We start from the raw sequence: 20,078 nt of genomic DNA on the forward strand, positions 1-20,078 counted from the left end.
AGTCACCTTGATTCCAGCCTTGATAAGTCATATGATCATGTAGAGAAAGAAGAGAGGATCATTTTGGTGAAATAGGAATTTTGATTTGAGTTTTAGTTCGGAAGAAATCAAGCTTTGAAAAGTGTTCGTGAAAGTTTCTCTCTTTTCTCTCTTGTTATTTTCGGCCAAAATGAAGAAATGAGACAACCTTGGAGGTTTTGGGGGTGTAAAGTGAGTGGTGATTGGTTGGCTTGGAGGTGGATTAAAATAATATTAAAATATCTCAGGTGTATAACTACTAAAACTAGGTGTATCGAAACACTTGTAAAAACATCTCTAAAAATTCTTTTCTGAGCTACTAGAACAAATGACACTAGTAACATATTTAATATGAGAATAAAACATGTATGATGAGGCCTTAGTATTGCTAAAGTCTTTAGAGAGTACTGGTGCTAAGCTGCACCAGTAAATTGTGAACTCGGTTAAAACAATTTCCTGTTTTTAACTAAAACAGACCAGGTAACCCTATAATATCAGTCAAGAAGCTTCTAATACTCATATAATGATGATATTATACTTTTATCTCTCTTCTCTCATGAATCGAATTTGATTCGTCAAACTGAGACTATTTACGAAAACTAGAATCAAAACTCCTAACCGATACGATTCAAAAACTAGGTTATTCGTAATTGCGTTATCAGGCTTATCTCCACTAAGGTCCTGAGTTAAAGATAATATAATAACAATGAGGATTGATATGCTTGATGATATAGCATAAGTTCTCTCCTTAATGATCTTCCAGAGAAATTCGTACTTTCAGAAAAGATCTCGTGTACTCGAAAATCGGCGTTGTTACAATTCGCTTGGGATTTGTGTAGAGAGATTTGGGGAGAGATTTCTGCGTCGATTTGGGTTGGCACGTGGTTATTTGATTTTATCGGATAGAGAGCAAAATACGTACTCCACGTACTACTGATGTAGGATATGTTTATTTAATTTTAAGCAAATTTCGATTTACAGGTTTATTTGAGTCAAGTTATAGCCAACGAATCAATATTTATTGTTTGATATCCTAAAAATGTTCGTTAGAATAATTCCTATTTAACATTAATATTTTCATTCGAAAAAGAAAATAGCATAATACATTAAATAATATAATTATTAGCTCATAATTATATTTTAATTAACTTTTTTATGCTCAATTAAAATTATAAAATATTAATTAATTTATTATTCGCTGTATTTAAATTATTTGAATTAAGTAAAAAACTTATATAATTTTTTATTTTACTATATGGATATTACTTTAGGTCTTATTTAGATTTTATGATTTTATTAGTTTCCTTTTTTTTACTTTAATTGTTAATAATTCACATCAATTCATGAAAAGGTTTATGGAACAACTTTTATTATCTAATTTGAATAAAAAATATTACATCATTGGATATAAAATTTATCTATCATCTTAGTTTAACTTTTTTGTTGCATAATTAATTTGTTTGGATATTATTAAATTATTATAATTTTTTTGAATTATAAAAATCACATTAATATTATTTAATACCATTTTTAAAAGATGTTTTTAATTTTTTGAAAAATTATTGAAGAACTTTTGAAAAAGTAAAAAAAATATGAATTTTAGTTGGATCTTATGGCAACACTAATTTTTTGGTATGACTTTTGCAAAGTGTACCCTATTTACTTCGTACCCGCCAAACACCAAAGGTTTTCGCGCCCATTTCTTTTCACTTAATCACTTTTTTCAATTCTCTCTCACTCGTTTCCTGCTGCCTCTTCAACCCTAGACTTCACTTCCCACAGGCCACAATCCATCATCTCCTTCCTTCTCTCTCCAACCCGACACACATTCTCTCCAATTTCGTCTTCTTTCTCTCTTCATCACACACCTACACTGACGACACTGACAAGAACGCTCGGTTGCTCTGCGGCGGCCTCTGGACTCGCTGGCGGTAGTGAGCTGAAACGGCGAGCCAGGTTTTCTGATTTTCTGATTTTTCTGGTATTCTAAATATCTGATTTTTCTGCTACTTCACAATGGTGCTAAACCTAAAATTATTTCACTGGTATTGCTATCAATTTTGCATTTTTGTTAGCTTAGTATTTTTGAACTCTATACCTATCACTGGTTTTGACAATATGCTTATGAGAAGCGAAAGATGGAATAATGCGATGTATTTAGCATCTAGGCATATGTTTAGGGTCCAAAGGCTTTCCCTTTTTTTATGCCTCATGCTTGATTATAATTATGCTTTTTAGTAAAAGTGCCCAGCAGAGTTTTTTCAACGAAACTTAATCATTCGATTCCTTTTGCTTTCTCTTCTTACAGTTTCTCTGGAATCAAAGAGCTAAAGGAAGACAAGAACATCAGTACTTTGCCACCAACATTTGGAACAAGGAAAGAATATGTTTTACTCTCATACATTTTTGGGGCGAAAAGGCCCGCTGGCAACAGTGTGGATTGCTGCTCATCTCCAACACAGGCTAAAGAAGTCACATTATACGTCAACCAATATTCCATCCACCATTGGTAGGTTTTTGTTTTTATTAATACCAATTTATAAGTTTTGATTGAGCTCTAAAATGTGTGGATGTCCATTTCGTTAATCATTTTCTTTAAGTTTACTTAATACTTTATGGCACTCATCATTTTCAATAATCTTTTATATCACTGCTATCATTTCTGCATTATTCCTGAAAAGTCCCCTTTTTTTTATTATTTTATTTTTATTCTTTGGAAAGTCCAAGTTTTTTTTTTGGTTTCCTTTTCCAAAACAACACTCATCTCATTTTAATGGTTCTTAATTTTTCATAATAATTTACAATTATTCATTTAGAATTTGCTTTCATGCAAAAGAAGAGGGTGGACTTGTTGCTTTTGGCTGTGCAGACAGTTGAGAGATATAGAAAGGACTAAGATAATTGCAAATGCTTTTTCATTTTGAAAGTCACTCCTAAACTTGTGTTTCTTAAATGTTGTTTTTATGGGGTAATTTCTGTGTTTTTCAACTTACATTTGGTGAGTTTTTCCTGTTACAAAAGCTACAATGCTCCTCCTTTAGAATCTAATTTTAACACTTAAATTAATATTTTACCTGGATCTCTTGTAGAACACATCATGGATCCAGGGGCTCCTGTTGCACTAAGATTGTCGGGCCACCTTCTCTTGGGAATTGTTCGGATATATTCAAAGAAAGTTGACTACCTTGTCCATGACTGCAGTGTTGTTTTGACTAGTTTGAACAAAGCATTTGCTTCTATACAACTTAATTTGCCAGAGGATGCAAGGCAGGCACCAGTTCAATCTATCACCCTACCTGAGACATTTGATCTTGATGCTGTGAACTTGGATGATGAACCAGATCATAATGGGTATTGTAACTCGGTACGCTTTAGTCTTGTTTTTAATTCTATTGGAATCTATAGATGATGTGGATTGTTGAATATCACTTAGGATTGAGGATAAGCACCAGAAGAATCAAGAAGATATCACAATACCAGGTTATATAGCTAGATTTGTTGAATTAGTTATGTCTTAAAGTTTGTAAAAACATGACATGAATGATCTCTTTTGTGCTTTTTCATGTGAAGTGCAGATCAAATGGTAATGGAGCAGTTTATAGTTGTATCTTTTGACGAGGTATAACCTTATTTCCTTTCTATTACCTGCACCCTTTTTATTAATGGGGTTTTGGATTTGCAACTATATTAAATCTGCTGAATTTTTCAATATTTAGGATATAAGAATGGATTCCTCTAACACAGAAGTGCTTCCAGATTCAGGGGTTGGACAAATGGAGGAGGAGTAAGCTTTCAAAGTTCTTTCTCATTTTGGTGTTTGTCTTATGAAACCAATTGAATAATCTATTTCTTTTTGGTTACAGCACTATCCTCCAGTCTCCATTGAAAAACGTTGGTTTCCAAGATGGTGGTCCAAGTATCCAGAGAGAATCACCTACTACCCCACATAGTGCAGGTGACCGCCCTCATAATGTTCAGGATCCTGAGGTTACCCGTGATGTGGGTCCTGGTGATACCACTTCTCCACAAGCAGCCCAACCTACGCCGGAGATTCTTCGTGATGCCAATGATGCACGTAATGTAGAAAACCCTCTAGTATATCCAAATCCCGAGGATAAAGATACTGTACCAAGTGGAGATCTTGATGAAACTATGAAGGAAAAGGATCATATTCCTGAAATGATGGATGTGGACCCTGAAGGGATTCCTGCACCATCTGAGCAACATCTTGGACCACAAACTCCGGTTACTTCTCATGGGGATGCTTCAGATGCCCAAGTTTTTGTAGGTCAGTGCATTCTGTCTTGTGTTTTACAATAACCTAGAATTATAAAATTCTTAATCCTTAATTGTGTTGTAGGACATAGTTCCCCTCTGGTACTTCGTGAAAGTCCACCAATTCAGCAGCATCCAAAGAGAGGAAGGAAGAGAAAACAGTTCTTTGATGATCCCATAGTCTTGACTAATAGGTAAGGTTTTAAAGTTCGATTTTTATTAAATTGCTCTGTTCTCCTGCAACTTATAGTCATGACCTATATATTTCTATAACTTCCTGTTTTTCTTTTCATGCCCATTACTCATATAGGGATGTATATTTGTAGATTCATGAGGGGAGCACTTAATAATCCCCAAGATATACTTAAAAAAAGAAGGGAAGCGCCTTCCTCTGCCTTGGGTACATGGAAACTGAACAATATCCAAAGAAAGGAACAAATGTTTGATCAGCCGTTATTAACTGGTAAATAGGCTTGTTTTACAGTTGTGTCTCCTTATAGTTTTTTCATAAACTTCTCATCTGAAAACATGTTGCTCCATATCAGGAATTTGTAAGGATCATATAGACATATCCAAAAGGGAATATATATGTTCAAAACCCCATTTGGTCATCTCTGAGGAAGATCATGAGGATGTTGGTATTGCCAGGACTTCATCCCCAACAAATCAAATCCCGGAGGAGCCTAGACCTGTTACACCTGTTGCTGTATCCATTGCTTCACCTGTACTGGATAGTGAAATTGAACATATACGCCTTAATGTTGCTGCTTCTCCACCTCGTATGGTCCCTTCTCACGATGTGGGTGTGGAACTCAATATTGAAGGTGAAGGTGAAGGCAATGTTGGAAGAGATGACTTGAATTCTATTTCTACTCAGAATTTAAGGTCCGTGTCAGTTTCTCCGGAGAGAACAAATATTGCAACTGGGTCAATGGATACACCTGATTTAGCAACATCATCTGCAGCTCCTGGATCAATGATGGAAACACCCACGACATATGTTGGTGAATCATCTCGAAACCTTGGTCTTTCAGATATTCATCAGTTAATCAATTCTGCGGCAACAGAAGTAAGTTTTGAAACTTTGTAATCAATGCTTTCGTATGTTCTTACTTGATTCCATCCTATCTATACATTGTGTTTCTCCTGATTTTGTTTTGTTTTGTTGTGTTATTTTTTTTTTCTTTTTTGGTGGTATGAAATATGTATGAGCAAATATATTTTACATTTCTGGCCCGTGTTACCTTAATGTTGATATTTATGTATATTCTTTCAAAATCCACTAGTTCTATAATTTTTAGTTTTAAAGACCTTTTAATTGATTTAATGATGCCTTTCGATTTGATGTTCTTAATTGATTACGATTAACCATTACATTTAATATTTTTGTTTAATTCCTGTAGGAACTCTCTTTTCTGGAAATGGACAACAACTCACCAGCCAGTATGTTCTATTTTCCTTTCATTTGCGATTCGATTATGCTTTGATGTACTATTCTTATTTCTTTTTCTATTTATTGTGGGTTTACTTTCTATTTTGCACAGACGATATTGGAATGCCAAAGTTTGTGTTATTTTCATAAGTAGCATTATAGATAACATAAATATTTTAATGGCAGGTTTGCAAAGTACAGGTGAAGGTCTCAATATGTCTACGAGGACTAGGTACTTGTTTATTATATTTGTTCTGGTTTGGTTTTGGTAGTCATATAATGTCAATTAAGTCTCTTTAAGAAGGATTTTGAAAATGTTTTTAAGCTACACATTTGAGGCTTCAAATTTTTTAGATGTAGCTTGTGTTGCTAAATAGGTAGCTGTATAAATACTGTCCAAGTCCCTTTATTTTCCTGAACGAATTTTGAAGTTAATAAAATGAAGAGTCATGAGAGAACAATAACAACAACAAAGTCTTATCCCACTAGGTAGGGTAGATTACATAGATCAAACTTCATTGTACTCTATTATCTATCATATTTGTAGTAAGATTGTTCACACAGATTTCACTTAGCCACTTAATCTAGAGTGTTTATAAGTCTTCCTCCTCTATTTCTAACCATTTGTCTGTCTTCCCTCTAATCCACCTTTCTCACTAGATACTCGCTTTCTCTCCACATGTCCAAACCACCTAATACGAAATTCTACAACCTTTTCAACAATGGGTGCTACTCTAACTTTCTCATATTCTCATTCCTTATTCTGTCCATACGCGATTGATCTCTCATCGAAGCATCATCACCCCAGCCATGCTGAACTTATGTTCATATTCATCCTTTGTCAGCCAATACACCTTTCCATAGAGCCTCTGTTGACTTACATGAGAGATTGAGAGATGGATTTGATGGATAAAGAATGTGCAAAGGTGCATGCATTTATTGCTGTATCATTACTTATTTTACATGCTATTTCAATGGCTTTGTGATTCAAATTACAAGTTTTACATGAACAATTAATTTTATCTACTTTTAGTATTTTATCTTATTCTTCATGTAGTCTGGGAACTTGAATAGTTCCAGTTTACCTAGTGTACTTCTACATCATATGATCTCTGGCCTTTGGTTTCCCTCTTTCATGGGCTAGAATAGATTATTTATTTGACTTATCATAATATGTAAGTGGAAATTCAAACATAAGATATCAAGCAAGAGTAAGTATGGAAAAAAATGGTTACTTTTAGGAATTGGATATATTTGGGATTGATGGTGGTGATTATGCAAAAGAAGCATAACAAGTAAAGGCACTCTTTTGTCAATGATGTTGATAGGGGAAGTATGGTAGACTTTCATGTTAGGTGGTTTGGGTATGTGTGGAGAACCTTTAGTAACCCACAATAAGGATGGTAAGAGTAGAGAGGGGCTCGAAAAATCATGGGTGAAACTATTAGAAAGATTTAATTTGTAATGTGTAAATGTGAATGTTATTTATGATTTGGCATTATGGCCTCATCAAATGTAGTTGGGCTTTATTTAGTGTGATAGGGCTCAGGTGTTGTTATTGCTGTACTAGTTGTTTATGTCCCCTGCTTTGAGCTAATATTCTCGACTTGTTTAACTCTAGGGCTGTAGCTGAATTTTTCAAAAGTCGAATCGCCCCAATTTTGGAGGACCCTGCTGAAGATCTCAGCTTGAATAAGATCTTGGAAGGGAAAACTAGAAGGATCTCTGCTTGCATGTTCTATAGCATATTGGTGAGTTTTCAGAAACATTTCCAAATTTTACATAATAACCATAGTTATGCAACATGAATATGCAAGAGGATACTGATCATACAATTATTACTTAACATTTAGATAGCAGAGACTAGAGTATTTTTCTAATTTTCTTTGTTTCTTCCAATTAGATATGACTTGCTGTGGGTTTTCTTAAGACTTAAGACTAGTGGCTTATGATTGTGTGTATGTTAATTGGACCAGTAGTAGATTGTGAATAGAGATATAGCATTTTAGTGTTTTGTTGACCGGTAGTAACAAAAGGGAAATTTCTTTGGTGAAGAATGAAGATTCACACTAAATTTATAGAGAAGATGATTTTTTTGGGTGACCTTTTCTCTTAAAAAAAAAAATCTCCATTGAAAAGCATTCTTCACCATAGCATAATCCTCACAAAAGTCCTACAAATTGAACTTATGTATTCTTGTGAACAATGGAATGTCCCCCCCCTTAACCCTCTCAGAATTTAGTCTTTTCTTGGTGATGCCAATTTGAATGTTGCATTATAGGTTTTGAAGAGTTATGGACATATTGACGTACATCAAGAACAGCCTTATGGTGATATCAGCTTGAATTTGACCCCTTCCTTGAATCGTCACTTTTGATACTTTTGTCAAGTTGCTTGCAATACTTCAGGGCGCTGATGTAAATAGGTAACAGTTCTAGCCTCTTTTTGAGACTTTCATGACTTTATTCAAGCTTATAGTAGAAACTAGTTGTACTTCTGGTTTAACTCATTTTATATTTTTACGGTCATCATCTGCCATATGTGCTGATGCATTTGCTTTCAATTGTAATACTGCATTGTCTTGTTTGTTATTTTGGTAAAACCTGGGGAAGAGGGTAAAAAGAAAAATATGAAGCAAATTTCACTGTGGAGAATTCTTTTGACCTTGAAAATGTATTGGATCTAATTTATACGTGCAAACAAATTGTAGTTAATGTTAATCATTTATTTTCTTAAAAGTCTCAAAACACAGACATTTGATTAGATAAATTGAGAATTCCCATGCTGTTATTGCGCGATAATTATTATTTATTGATGTCAATATATAATAATTAAGTTCTTGTTCATTTACACATCCCAAAAAAGAAGTCTCTTTCCTTTTTTACCCCATCCATACATAATACACTGTTGATGAAGCTAAAAATTCGTATTATCTCTTGTTTAAACTTTTATCTTTATTGGATTGCAGATGGGTCTCGTGACAAGAAAAGAAGTGTGTTGGATTCTGGTAAACATGGACACACACTAACAAGCACATAGAGAAATGGTTTTGTCACTTAGTTTTGTATGTAGAGTACTTGCGTACTCTAATCAAGCTATAATTAAATATTATTATTATTATTATTATTATTATTATTATTATTATTATTGTTTCTTTTAAGTTATTGTAAAAAAATAGGATGAAATTTGGCCTTTAACAGTTTAATTTGGTCTTAATTTATTGTCTGCCATTTAGCAAGCATATGGCATCGTTTCGATGTGTTTATTAGATAGTAGAAACTCAAGTGAAGTCGACTTTACGTGAAGTTGATACTTGAGAGTCGTTAGATAATTTAACTTATTTGACTAAATTTTCATCTAACGGTTTTTAGGTATTAACTTCACTTGAAGTCGACTTCATTTGAATTTTCACCTTACTAGAGAGTTTGTGTTATTTATGGATGGAAATGATAATTTGTATTTGCTGAATGCTCGGATAAAGGTGTCAATGTTACAGTTTTTACAGTCGTCTGCAGTTGGCATCCTTTGTCTTATCTACTGGATTAGAGCAGGTTTTTTTTTTAACTCGATGGTTATTTTTGTGGTCGAAGTGGCTTAATTATATGGTTTACTTTAATATGACTATAACGGTGCGTTCAGGTGCGAAGAATCCAAACAAGATCCTCTCGTGTACGAAGAAGTTTGATAAGAAAGACTATAAAATTTGAAAGGAAAAAATAGGTCCGTTCAGTTTGACATGAGACTAAAATTTGAATATAAAGAGTTAAAGACCATGAAGTCAAACTAAGAATACAGACATCGACAAAAAAAGACGAGAAAAAAAATGGCATATCATTATGCATAATTGAACATGGTACACTCCTCTTTTCCTTTTATTCAACAAACCTATTTACAGATGAACAAGGAAGATTACTTCCGTGAAAAAAACAGGCTATTACAGTAGATTGAGAGTTGAAAGTGAACTTCCCCTAAGGAGTTTTATGGAGGTTCGGTCTTATTCAGCCATCTATATCTGTTCAAGTTAATAATACAAACTCCACTAAGTCTACCATTATACGCACATATTGTATTAATAAGCTCTTCTCTTCTTGATCCGATATAGATGCTTGGTTGATGATTTTCCTAATTGCTTCCATCAAAATCAGGGTTAAGATTCATTGCCTCTTTATGTCAGATTCTTCCGTCTTTGCAAACCTTCCGCGGATTCTTGGCTGGCTGTCGGCGAGTGCCTTCCTGCAAGCATACTGGAAACAAAAGCAAATAATAGTGTCAATGGAATTATGCATGATTAAAAAAAAAAAGTTTGATGCCTGTTAAATTACTTAAGCCATGTAAATAATTGGTTTTGACAACTAGTATTTCTACATTGTTTAAGCCTCATTCTTTTTTCTTGATATTGCCACCTTACCTAGTATTTCTTATACAATCATACAAAAATTGAAGGCACATGTGATGTGAGGCAATCCAATACATAAGAATTTTCAAGGCATTTGCTTGTGAAATTCTTAATTATCAAAACGGCGGCAAAACTGAAAAGTTACCTTAATCTTCCTTCCAAAATTTCTCTTTGTCTTCTTGTTTCTATATCTCGAGAGTTTTTCTTGCCGTTCCTCGCTGGTGCAGTTGCTAAGAAGAGAAGGCCTATCATGGGGAGATTGAGCAACATTCATGTTTCCATTACCAAGTGTCTGTAAACAAAAAATGCATCAATTTGTTAATTCTAAGTGATCAATCAGATTAAGGTAATTACAGAATTCCTTTATAGCAAACCAACTGATAGAAGATGAATTGATTGGAATTCTTTATTGGTCTTGTTAGGTCTTGAGTCTACTAACCTTTATATCTCCGTCACTAAATGCTCGTCGCATGCCATAAACCTCATTGAAATCAATTCCAGGGAATTCTAGAAAAGCAGGCTTCATGCCAACAGAATTCATCCAATCCATTGCACTCAAGCTTCTAGAACTGACACTCTTGGCCAATGGCACATCAGGAATTGGTTTATTTTCCTGAGTGAAACTGTCATCTACATTCAGAGCAGGAATATTGATTTCCAATATATCAGACAGCGGTGACTCTATAGCTGCCTTCTCTATGAGATCCTTTTTGCACTCGTAGAACACCTCACTCAAGAGCTGATTATCGTTCTGAAGAATGTCGATGTCCTGAGATTCTAGACCCTGTGAGGATACATCTTCCCCGCAAGATATCATTGAGATGGCTGCTGCAGTCATCGGATCCACGTCTATCAGTGGTTCTTCGATGATAGGTTCCGGTGCTTTGAACAAATCTCCTTCTACTAACAGATCATACTCTGTCATTACTGAAGATTGAGCAAGGTCACTCTGCATCAAACACAAGGAAACAAAAAGTAAATAACAGCTAATTCAGAAACATAATATGTATAAATTTCAGCTTTAAGAAAAAAAAGATTAAATACAGAAGATATCAAACACTTAATATAAACATAGTGGCAGTAAACATCATAACCAATGTATTATTAATGTTAATAGCAATTTAAGTGTGGCCCTCCACAGCCGCAACGAAACACACTGAGCAATTCAATGGTGCTTAATCTGAGGTCAATAATGATCATTTTTCTTTAATACTTGTTATAAATAAAAACAGGAAGAGCAATCAAAATAAGAAAAAAGAACAGAAAGAAGACCACTTGTATTGTGAGTCATATTTGTGTGTGTCCCTGAGCCAATTACTAAATAGTTTTATTGTATTATTAAGTATGATATACATAGTAGCGAAACTACAACATAACAGAAGCCTTGCATCAACAATGAAAAGGGCACAAATTCAGCTGAGACCGTCACACGGGGAAAGGAAGAGCGAGAAGCAAGAGAAGAGATCAGATCAAGTTTTTATTTGAATTGGAATTTAGTTACATGAGTGCTAGTTCAAAGATCATCATGCTTCACCCCCCAAAAGCTGTGACTTTGAATGAGTCCATGTGTTGATGGCTGAAAACATTGAAACTAGCATCAGAGGAACAAGCCCATAGCTTCAGGTATCTCATTATAGGATCAAAATTTTTGTTAACAATTTGGAGGGAAAATACTAAAATCTTTTCACCATATCTGTCACTTTTAGTTCTTTGATACATTAAAAAGTGTACCAAAACAAAAATTATATCTAAATACATTGATTTATTAAAATATAAAAAAATTAAGAGCAATAGTAATAATAATAATCCGGAACTAGTAAATAAATGAATAAAGTAAACAAGTATTAAAGTATCTTAAGCTTGAGACTAAAGTGTTGTTTCAAACTTCAATGACCAAAACACTAATCCATGTCATTTTGAAAGTTGAAACAACCCCACTTACTAATAATTTTTAAGTACTTTACTCATTTGTTTATTAGTGACTTTATTATTATAAAATTGTGTAGTGCAGAGAAATAGAAGCAAACTAGCATGATAATCGCCTCCTTTCTCCTCCAACTACAAAATTTTAGTGCGAGACAAAGCCATGATGAAGCTATTAAGTTGAGCATAAACTAGTCCTTTTCCTCTAACCCTTTTCTTTATCATTGCCATAAAGAAAAAAGAGAATAATAATAAAGAACTTTAATTTTTTCCCCTTCAATCAACCTCCCTCAGTGCGGCACAAAAAGACAAGCCCCACTATGAGTTCACACTTCATCACCCAAAAATATTAAAATTAAAATTTAAAAATAGAAGAAAGAAAGAAATTGCACAGAACACGGAAGTATCACAACTAATAACACTTTCCATCAATGCTTCTTTTTTTTCCTTTTTTTTTTGTAACACTTTTTCCAGATCCAGCATATAAAAGCCAACTCCAGCTGTGAAAACATTCTGAATGGGATGGTGCGAACGATCAAAACGAAATAATAATAATGATAAAAAAAAAACATAGTGTTAAATAAATAAATTGAAAAAAATTAAATAAGTATCAACTCAATTTTCTTCTCATCAAACTTAGTACTATGAATCAAGCAACTCAATTTTGAGATTTCAATTAGTTCATGCAAGTAAAAGAGCTCATTAGGTCAAATGCAGATGAAGCAAGCGGTGCTGAAGAAAATTGAACAAAGTAAAAGCATTAATAAGAGAGTTATATAGGTACCATTGAATCAATGGATTTCTGGTTCATGCAATACTCCTCAAGCTGTTGAAGCTCTTGAGAGAAGTTCTGCAAATAAGGGAAGAAAAGACCAGTTTCTGCATACATTTTTTTCTTTCTTTCCTATTATTTTTATTTTGTCTTGGAAAATCTAAGTGAGAAAAGAAAGAAGAGGAAGAGAATGGAGAGAGCAGCCAAAGTGTTTTGAGATTTTAAGAGCTTTGATGATTATGAAGACTTAGAAAGAGAGAGAGAGAATTTAATGATTTATATATGTGAAAAAAAATTGAGGGGAAAAGTGATGTAAGGAAATACTAAATAAAGACAAAAGTAGGAAAAGGACACTATCATTTTTATAATGCAGTGACCCCATTTCTCTTGTCATTCTCATAAAAGATATGCTTTTTCTTTTTCTTTTTCTTTTTTTTAAAATAGTAGTGAGGACTGAGGAGATATATTATTTTGGAGTATTATAATTGCAAATTGGTGCACAGAATACGATGAATTGCACCAAAGGCAGTGTCAGTGTACTGTATCTGTGGCCATGTTGTGGGGTTGGGTCCTCTTTGGGACTCAATAGTAATCATCACTCATCTTTCCCACTCATAGGCGGAAACAGTTTTCTCCCAAATATTTTTTTTTTCTTTATTAGAGATGACAATGGCTCTATGTAGGGGGGAGATTCTTCTCCCATCCCCTGTCTTCTGTTCTACTTTGATAAAAGTCATAAATCGCTTTTTGTCTCTATCTCATTTTTATTTATTTCCTTTTTCAGGAAAAAAAAAATTAGATGCATGCGAGTATTGATAAATATTAAACTTTAAATTTTTTAATGTAACTTTAATAAAATATAATACAATTTAATTAAATATGTTCTAGTCCAATTCAATAAAAATTTCCGTCTAATTATGGACCACCGACCTGACGGGACATTCGATTCGAATCTAAGAGTGACTCGTTCGCTATCTCACGTTTTGCTGAAAAAATTTGGACAGCTAGTAGAAATTTCTAGACGGATAAACGCCAAACAGCAAAAGAGAAAAATAAAGAGAGATCTAGATAGAACTCTTTATTCTAACAACACTTATACAATCAGAAATAAGAGACTAAACTATAGCAAGAGAAGGGGTATCATATATATGAATCTTTAACAATAGACTTTGACCTTGTTTAGGCACACAATCAGCTACCGAATTTGCTTTTCGAAGGTTGTGACGCCAATTAATCTTCTGTATATGGCGAGACAAAACAAGGATATCTTAGATTAGGAGGAAGCAGGGGTGATTAGACGAGCACCTGTTCTTAATCATATTGATAGCCATCTGAGAATCCGATTCTATAATAATGTGATTCAATTCATTTGCCATAGCTAATTGCAGCCCTTTTATCACTGTCCATAATTCAGCATGCATTATGGAACAACTTCTCAGATTGCAGGAGGAACCTTTCACAAATCTTCCTAAGGAATTTCTAAGAACGCCACCGCAAGCTGCATTGTTGTTATGATTATAGAAGGACCCATCGACATTAATCTTGATAAACATCTCTTGAGGTGGTTCCCATCCAATCAAACGCTTTGTACTGGTGTTTAAGTTCCTGTGCTTTAGTAACTTAGAAGAGGTACTCTCTATCTCCCTTGACCGAGCCTGGATAGAGTGAACCAACGCATACTGCGAGGTGTATTTCTCTTCAAAAATCAGCAAATTCTTCGCATACCATAGGGACAAAACAGCCATACCAAAGATCCTCTTCCCCACTATGCGATTTTTGGACAGATTAGAAGTCAACCAAGCTTGAAGATCAATGGTAAAAAAAGCATTTCTGTACTCCTGTGGAATGAGACGACCCTAGATCCCTTTGGCCAAAAAACAGTCTCGAAGCACATGCAAAGTTGTCTCGTCTGCTATATTACATCTCGAACAAATTAGGAGGGGAGAACTCTTCACATAAGGAATTGTAAGCCAATTTTAGGCTAAAAGATCCATCTTGCGACAGCCCCCACGCAATCGATCAACGTCTCTCCAAGGAGAAGGAGGAGTCATGGCCATTATTCTCTTCACGATATCCTCCGGCAACAAATCCTTGAGCTTTCTTTTATTCCACGCACCTGAAACCGAGAGAAAGTCATTAGTAGATAAATTGGAATTGAACTCACCACTTACAGCATGCTATTTAAGATGTCCAGCAGTTGGAACTCACTGGTGATTTCAAAAATCAATTTTTGAGCCATCCCCTTTCCTCCAGATCGTGTTGCTTTCCACTTTATCCCAAGAAGAGCAAGCTCCCTTTCATAAGTTCAAAACTCATTCTTTAGACAATAGGGAGAATATCACTTCCAAATTTGTACTTGGACCTAAGCACTTTGGCCTAAAGATTGTTGTTCTTCTCAACAAGACCCCACCCAATTTTCATCATGTACGCCTGATTCAAGCCCCTAGCATGGCATACTCCAATCCCTCCAGAGTTTTTTTGTTTCTTTAACTTCCTCCAGCTCATCGGATTAGGTTTTTTATTGTGTTCAGTCTTTCTCCAGATAAAATTTCTGCAATTTTGATCAATAATATTATAAGTAGATATCAACAAGAGAGCAGTTTGCATAATATAAGAAAGTAAAGATGAAAGAACAGATTTCACCAGGGTTGATCGTCTAGCAAGAGAGAGAATTTTCCTTCCAACTATTTAATCTGGACTTCAGTTTTGTAATAATACCACTATAGGTGTTCTTGTTAACCCTTTTGTGAAGGATAGGAACACCCATATATTTTTTGAGATCATTTGTTCTAGTGAACTGGAGGGATTCATTGATCTCTTTTCTGACACTGTTTCCCACATTTTGAGAGAGGAGAATACGAATTTTCTCACTACTAATTTTCTGTACAGAGCTAGCACAGAATTCATCCAACACTTGCTTGATAACTCGCGCCTGGTCCATGTTGGCTTCCGCAAAAAGGATAAGATCATTCGCGAAGTACAAATGGGAGAGCTTAGGCCCCTTACGATTAAGACAAATAGGCTTTAAGATGTCAAGGTCCACTGCCACACTAATAAGCTGTGAGAGCCTTTCCATGCAGAGAACAAAAATGTAGGGTAATAAGGGATCCCCCTGCCGAATACCTCTAGTAGGGGAGAATTCCTCTAAAGCCTATTCATTCCACAAAACCCTCATCTTTGCAGTAAAAATGCAGACGCTAATCAGATGAATAATGTGTTGAGAAAAGCCAATATCATGAAGAGTGTCTCTAATGAAACCCCACTTAAGCCTATCATAAACTTTTTCTAAATCGATCTTGATGGCCATCCAACCCTTCATTCCTTTCTTATTCCTCATGGAATGAATCACTTCTTGCGTAATGACAATATTATCAGAAGTCTGCTACTCCGGAACAAAAATAGATTGAGTCAGCTTAATTAACTTTTCCATGCAACTCCGAATCCTTTTATCCAGAACCTTAGTAATAACTTTGTAGGACACATTGCAAAGACTTATAGGCCGCATTTGTTTAAGGGAAGATACTTGATCAGCTTTCAGAATTAAAGTAATAAGTGTTTCATTAATGCTGATCACTACAGATCCTGGAAGACTTCCTCAACCAAATGGTAAAGATCTGCATCAACAGTATCCCATTTATCCTTATATAAGATAGCTTGAATACCATCGGTACCCGAAGCTTTTAGCCTCCCTCCATACTAAACAGAGTATCTTTAATTTCAATAGGATTAAAACTCCTTCCAATCAGATCACAATCTTCATTTGACAAGGAAGGGAAGGCACTTTTTAAGATGAAAGGAGCATTAGGTTGATTATCAGTATACAAATTGATATAAAAGGTAGTGACTATCCTCTCAAGAGACTCTTAGTCAGACACCCAGACACCCAAGTCCCGTCTTCCTCCTGCAAAGAGACAATTTTATTCCTCCTTTTTCTTGCTATAGTTGTTCCATGAAAATACTTGGTATTGCGGTCTCTGAATTCAATTCAATTACATCTTGATTTTTAAAACCTCAGAAGTTTCTCTTGCACTAAAATTTCCTCATACTCAGCCCAAAGATCTTTTTGGAGTTTTTTTTCCAAAAAATGGTTATTTCCTTCGCTCGGAATGTTATTGATGCCATGAAGCCTTCTCAGAATCTTTGTTTTCTTTTTATGAATATTTTCATAGATGTTGGTGTTATAATGATTTAGAGATAGTTGAAACTCTATCACGCAATCATCCTAAGAGTTTCTAAAATTCCAGCTATGAGAAACTAGTCTCTCAAAATCTGGATGCATGATCCAATAATCTAAAGGATTTGCGTATTCTATTAGGCACAACTGGAGTTGAAAGCTAAAGGCGCAAAGGGGAATGGTCAGACTTGAGGTGAGGTAAATGCTTGACACAAGCATCCGGAAAGGTCACCTTCTAGTCAGTGTTGCAGAGACCTCTATAAAGTCTTTCCATTAAGCTACCTCTTTTTCCCGTAAAGGGAGAGCCTGAGTAACTCAAGTCAATAAGGCCACACTTCTGAACGCAAGATTTAAACTCCATACATGCAGAATGTTGATTTCATCTCGCACTCCCTCTCCATGGAGCAAGGCATTGAAATCCCTAATCGTACACTAGGGTAAATTAATGGAGTTACTCAAGATTTTCAGATTATTCCAAAGAGCTTTCCGAATCAACGCTGGGGACTCCCATAAATAACAGTGAGCAACCAAGGCATAGAATCTTTATGTTCCACTTTTAAATTAATGAGCTGAGAATTATGAAAAATGGCATCCACTTTCCAAAAATCTGAGTTCCAGAGGCACTAGATGCCACCAGAGTGGCCTTTGGCCTCTTCAACACAACACTTATCAAAGCCTATTCTATCTCTAACAATTTTTTCACGATCCTTACAGATGTGGATTTCGAGTAAAACGATGAAATGAGCCTCATAATCTCTCCTAATATCTCTGATAAGGGTGGCAAAGGCTTTACCCCCCGCTCCACAACAACCTTAGCCCAAGTTCTGAGAACTAGGCTTACCCATCAAAGGGATCCGAACCGAAGGGATAACCTTCATTCCTCCTTTTTCTGAATTTGATTCCCCCGCTGTGCTACTCCAAGTTCAATTAGGAGGGACCTCCTTAACTCCTTTGTCCATCACTACCACCACCCTTTGCTGGGGCAGGGGTTGCTGAGACATGAAGGTGTCAACAACCACATGATTTTCGACCACATTAGAAAGTTTCTTGGAGATTTTGTAAGCCTCAATTTGTTGGCAATTTATTTCTCTTATGCTCTCCAGCATCACCATCTCTATAGCTTGAGCATTAGGGTTCCTCGAGACGGAAGTCTTGGCTTGGGAAGATTCAGCTATGTTGCTTACATTCACAAGGATCTTTTTCTGATACTTTTGTTTGGTCTTGAATCCTTTTTTGGGGAGGATGAGCCCAATACGGATGCCTGAATTTTTCCTTGGTCCTTGTGGGTTTTTTTCCGCTCCTGGCCTTAGCACCTTTTTTGGACAATACTCCTCAGGGAAGGAAAGCTTTGGGCCTACAAGGAGCTTGGGCCAGTATGCATGGCTACTATAATAGTATTGTTTATGTCATTGGGATGAACCTCCACAACATTGACATAACTTAAATCCGATTGCGAAACTCTTGCCTCATTCTCTACTCCCGTTTCATCATCTTCTGCTGCCATGATATTAAATCTTGATCCACCTTCCATCGAAGATTTAAAACCATTTTTAGAAATATTTCCATTATTGAAATTGTAATTCATATTATTCACTATTTTATTTTTCAGTGAGATTTTCTCTTTCTTTCTTTTAATTTGCTTTCTCATCATCATCCAAGGTCCGAAATCCGGAGGGTCTTGATTAGCCCGCTGTATTCGCTGATTTTTTTTATTCCCCTGATTCTCGTGTTGACTCGAATTAATGTCCATGTCCTGATTGACTACTTTCCCTTTTAGATCGTCAAGATCAGCCACTCCTGGTTGGACATTCTCGCCAACAACCACCTCAAGGTATTGGTCCGATTTGTGTCCATATTTTCTGCACTCGAAACAAATAAGGTGAAGACCTTTATATTCAATGTTAAGAGTATACCCTATGACTGAGATTTTAGGCACCCGTTTTTTAAATAGATATATCTCAACACATATCCTCCCAAACCTTCTTCTGGAATGAATAGAGGTTGCACGATCAAGTTTTAGCATGCTTCCGATGGTTGATCCAACCCTCCATAGGAATTTATGATTGCATAGCTCAATAGGACGATTAGGGATACGAATCCATGCTGCTATCTTCTTTACTGTGTTCTTATTTGATAGGAAAAAAAGTCTCCAACGTTGAACAATAAGATAATGTCCAGCCACCATTCAAGGACCTCTGAGAAGAGCGTGATTGTAATCTTCCTTTTCTGAAAAATGAATAAGAAAGTAATCACGTTCCATATCAATAACATGAATATTACTTTTTTGACCCAATCTCTATTGATTCATTGTTCCATAAATCCAAGATACACCCTTTTTTCTAAGAACTTTGACAATAAAAGTCGCTTTCCATGGTTTGCACAATTCGTTAAATTCATCCTTTAAGACCAGAATGACAAAACAATGATCAAAGGGTTTATCTTCTTTGGAGGAGTCGCCCTCCTCTGTATACCACCTATCTTTAGCATAAGGTTCTTCCTCCTCGATATATTCTTGAACATTGGGAGTCATCTCCACTTAATCTCCCGGAGACATCAGCAATGTATCCTTATATGATACATTTGTCCTAGAGTCCGGGTTATCGATCTCCAGCATACGTTCCTCATTGATCTCACTCCTTTAATTCAAATCGAGTTCCGTCTGATATTTCACTTTCTTGGTACTCCACTGTATTAAGTCGTACTCTTGAGTTGAAACCCTAGTAGAACTTTCTAGAGACATTTTTTATGTCTTGAATAGTATTTATATAAAAGACTTTGAGTAGTGCTTATTTCTTACTAAACAAATATATATACATTTATGGAATTTGTGCTAATACGCATAATAAACACTTAAATACTCTTAACTCTTTTATTTAAAAATTTAAAATATTATATTACTAACCTATTTTCAAATGGTCTTTCAAACCTATTTTCATAATTTACAAAAAGTATTTGTAGTAACCAAATTGGATATCTTCAAAAGATATTTTATATTCAAGTATTTTAGTAGAAAGAATAACAAGTATTTTCTTAATACCTTTTCAAAGAACTCTTCTAATGAGTATATGAATATACATGCAATAAATCA

At 35.1% G+C, this 20,078-nt stretch overlaps 2 protein-coding genes across 4 annotated transcripts; one reads left to right on the top strand and one right to left on the bottom strand.

Annotated features, from left to right (window-relative positions):
* Window positions 1–1,828: 1,828 nt before the first annotated feature.
* On the top strand, window positions 1,829–8,985 carry LOC107495015 (sister chromatid cohesion 1 protein 3). 2 transcript variants are annotated; one of them, XM_016116052.3, is made up of 15 exons: window positions 1,829–1,999; window positions 2,327–2,527; window positions 3,108–3,369; window positions 3,452–3,498; window positions 3,594–3,637; window positions 3,735–3,802; window positions 3,882–4,306; window positions 4,379–4,487; window positions 4,620–4,756; window positions 4,839–5,362; window positions 5,697–5,736; window positions 5,912–5,957; window positions 7,347–7,476; window positions 8,007–8,150; window positions 8,694–8,985. In XM_016116052.3, the coding sequence occupies exons 2-14, from the start codon at window positions 2,404–2,406 to the stop codon at window positions 8,100–8,102; spliced, it is 2,052 nt and encodes a 683-aa protein (XP_015971538.1). In that variant the 5' UTR covers window positions 1,829–1,999; window positions 2,327–2,403; the 3' UTR covers window positions 8,103–8,150; window positions 8,694–8,985. The 2 variants fall into 2 exon arrangements, with proteins under 2 accessions (XP_015971538.1, XP_015971537.1); XM_016116051.3 differs by having other exon boundaries at window positions 1,829–1,974.
* A 581-nt stretch (window positions 8,986–9,566) lies between these two features.
* On the bottom strand, window positions 9,567–13,072 carry LOC107495016 (putative zinc finger protein CONSTANS-LIKE 11). Of its 2 annotated transcripts, XM_016116054.3 has the most exons (5): window positions 12,829–12,981; window positions 11,623–11,697; window positions 10,561–11,070; window positions 10,267–10,413; window positions 9,567–9,969 (listed from the first exon to the last, which is right to left on the bottom strand). In XM_016116054.3, the coding sequence occupies exons 3-5, from the start codon at window positions 11,044–11,046 to the stop codon at window positions 9,880–9,882; spliced, it is 723 nt and encodes a 240-aa protein (XP_015971540.1). In that variant the 5' UTR covers window positions 11,047–11,070; window positions 11,623–11,697; window positions 12,829–12,981; the 3' UTR covers window positions 9,567–9,879. The 2 variants fall into 2 exon arrangements, with proteins under 2 accessions (XP_015971540.1, XP_015971539.1); XM_016116053.3 differs by lacking the exon at window positions 11,623–11,697 and having other exon boundaries at window positions 12,829–13,072.
* Between the last annotated feature and the right edge of the window lie 7,006 nt (window positions 13,073–20,078).

This window comes from Arachis duranensis, chromosome 6 (genome assembly GCF_000817695.3).
Source record: "Arachis duranensis cultivar V14167 chromosome 6, aradu.V14167.gnm2.J7QH, whole genome shotgun sequence".
Classification (NCBI taxonomy): domain Eukaryota; kingdom Viridiplantae; phylum Streptophyta; class Magnoliopsida; order Fabales; family Fabaceae; genus Arachis; species Arachis duranensis.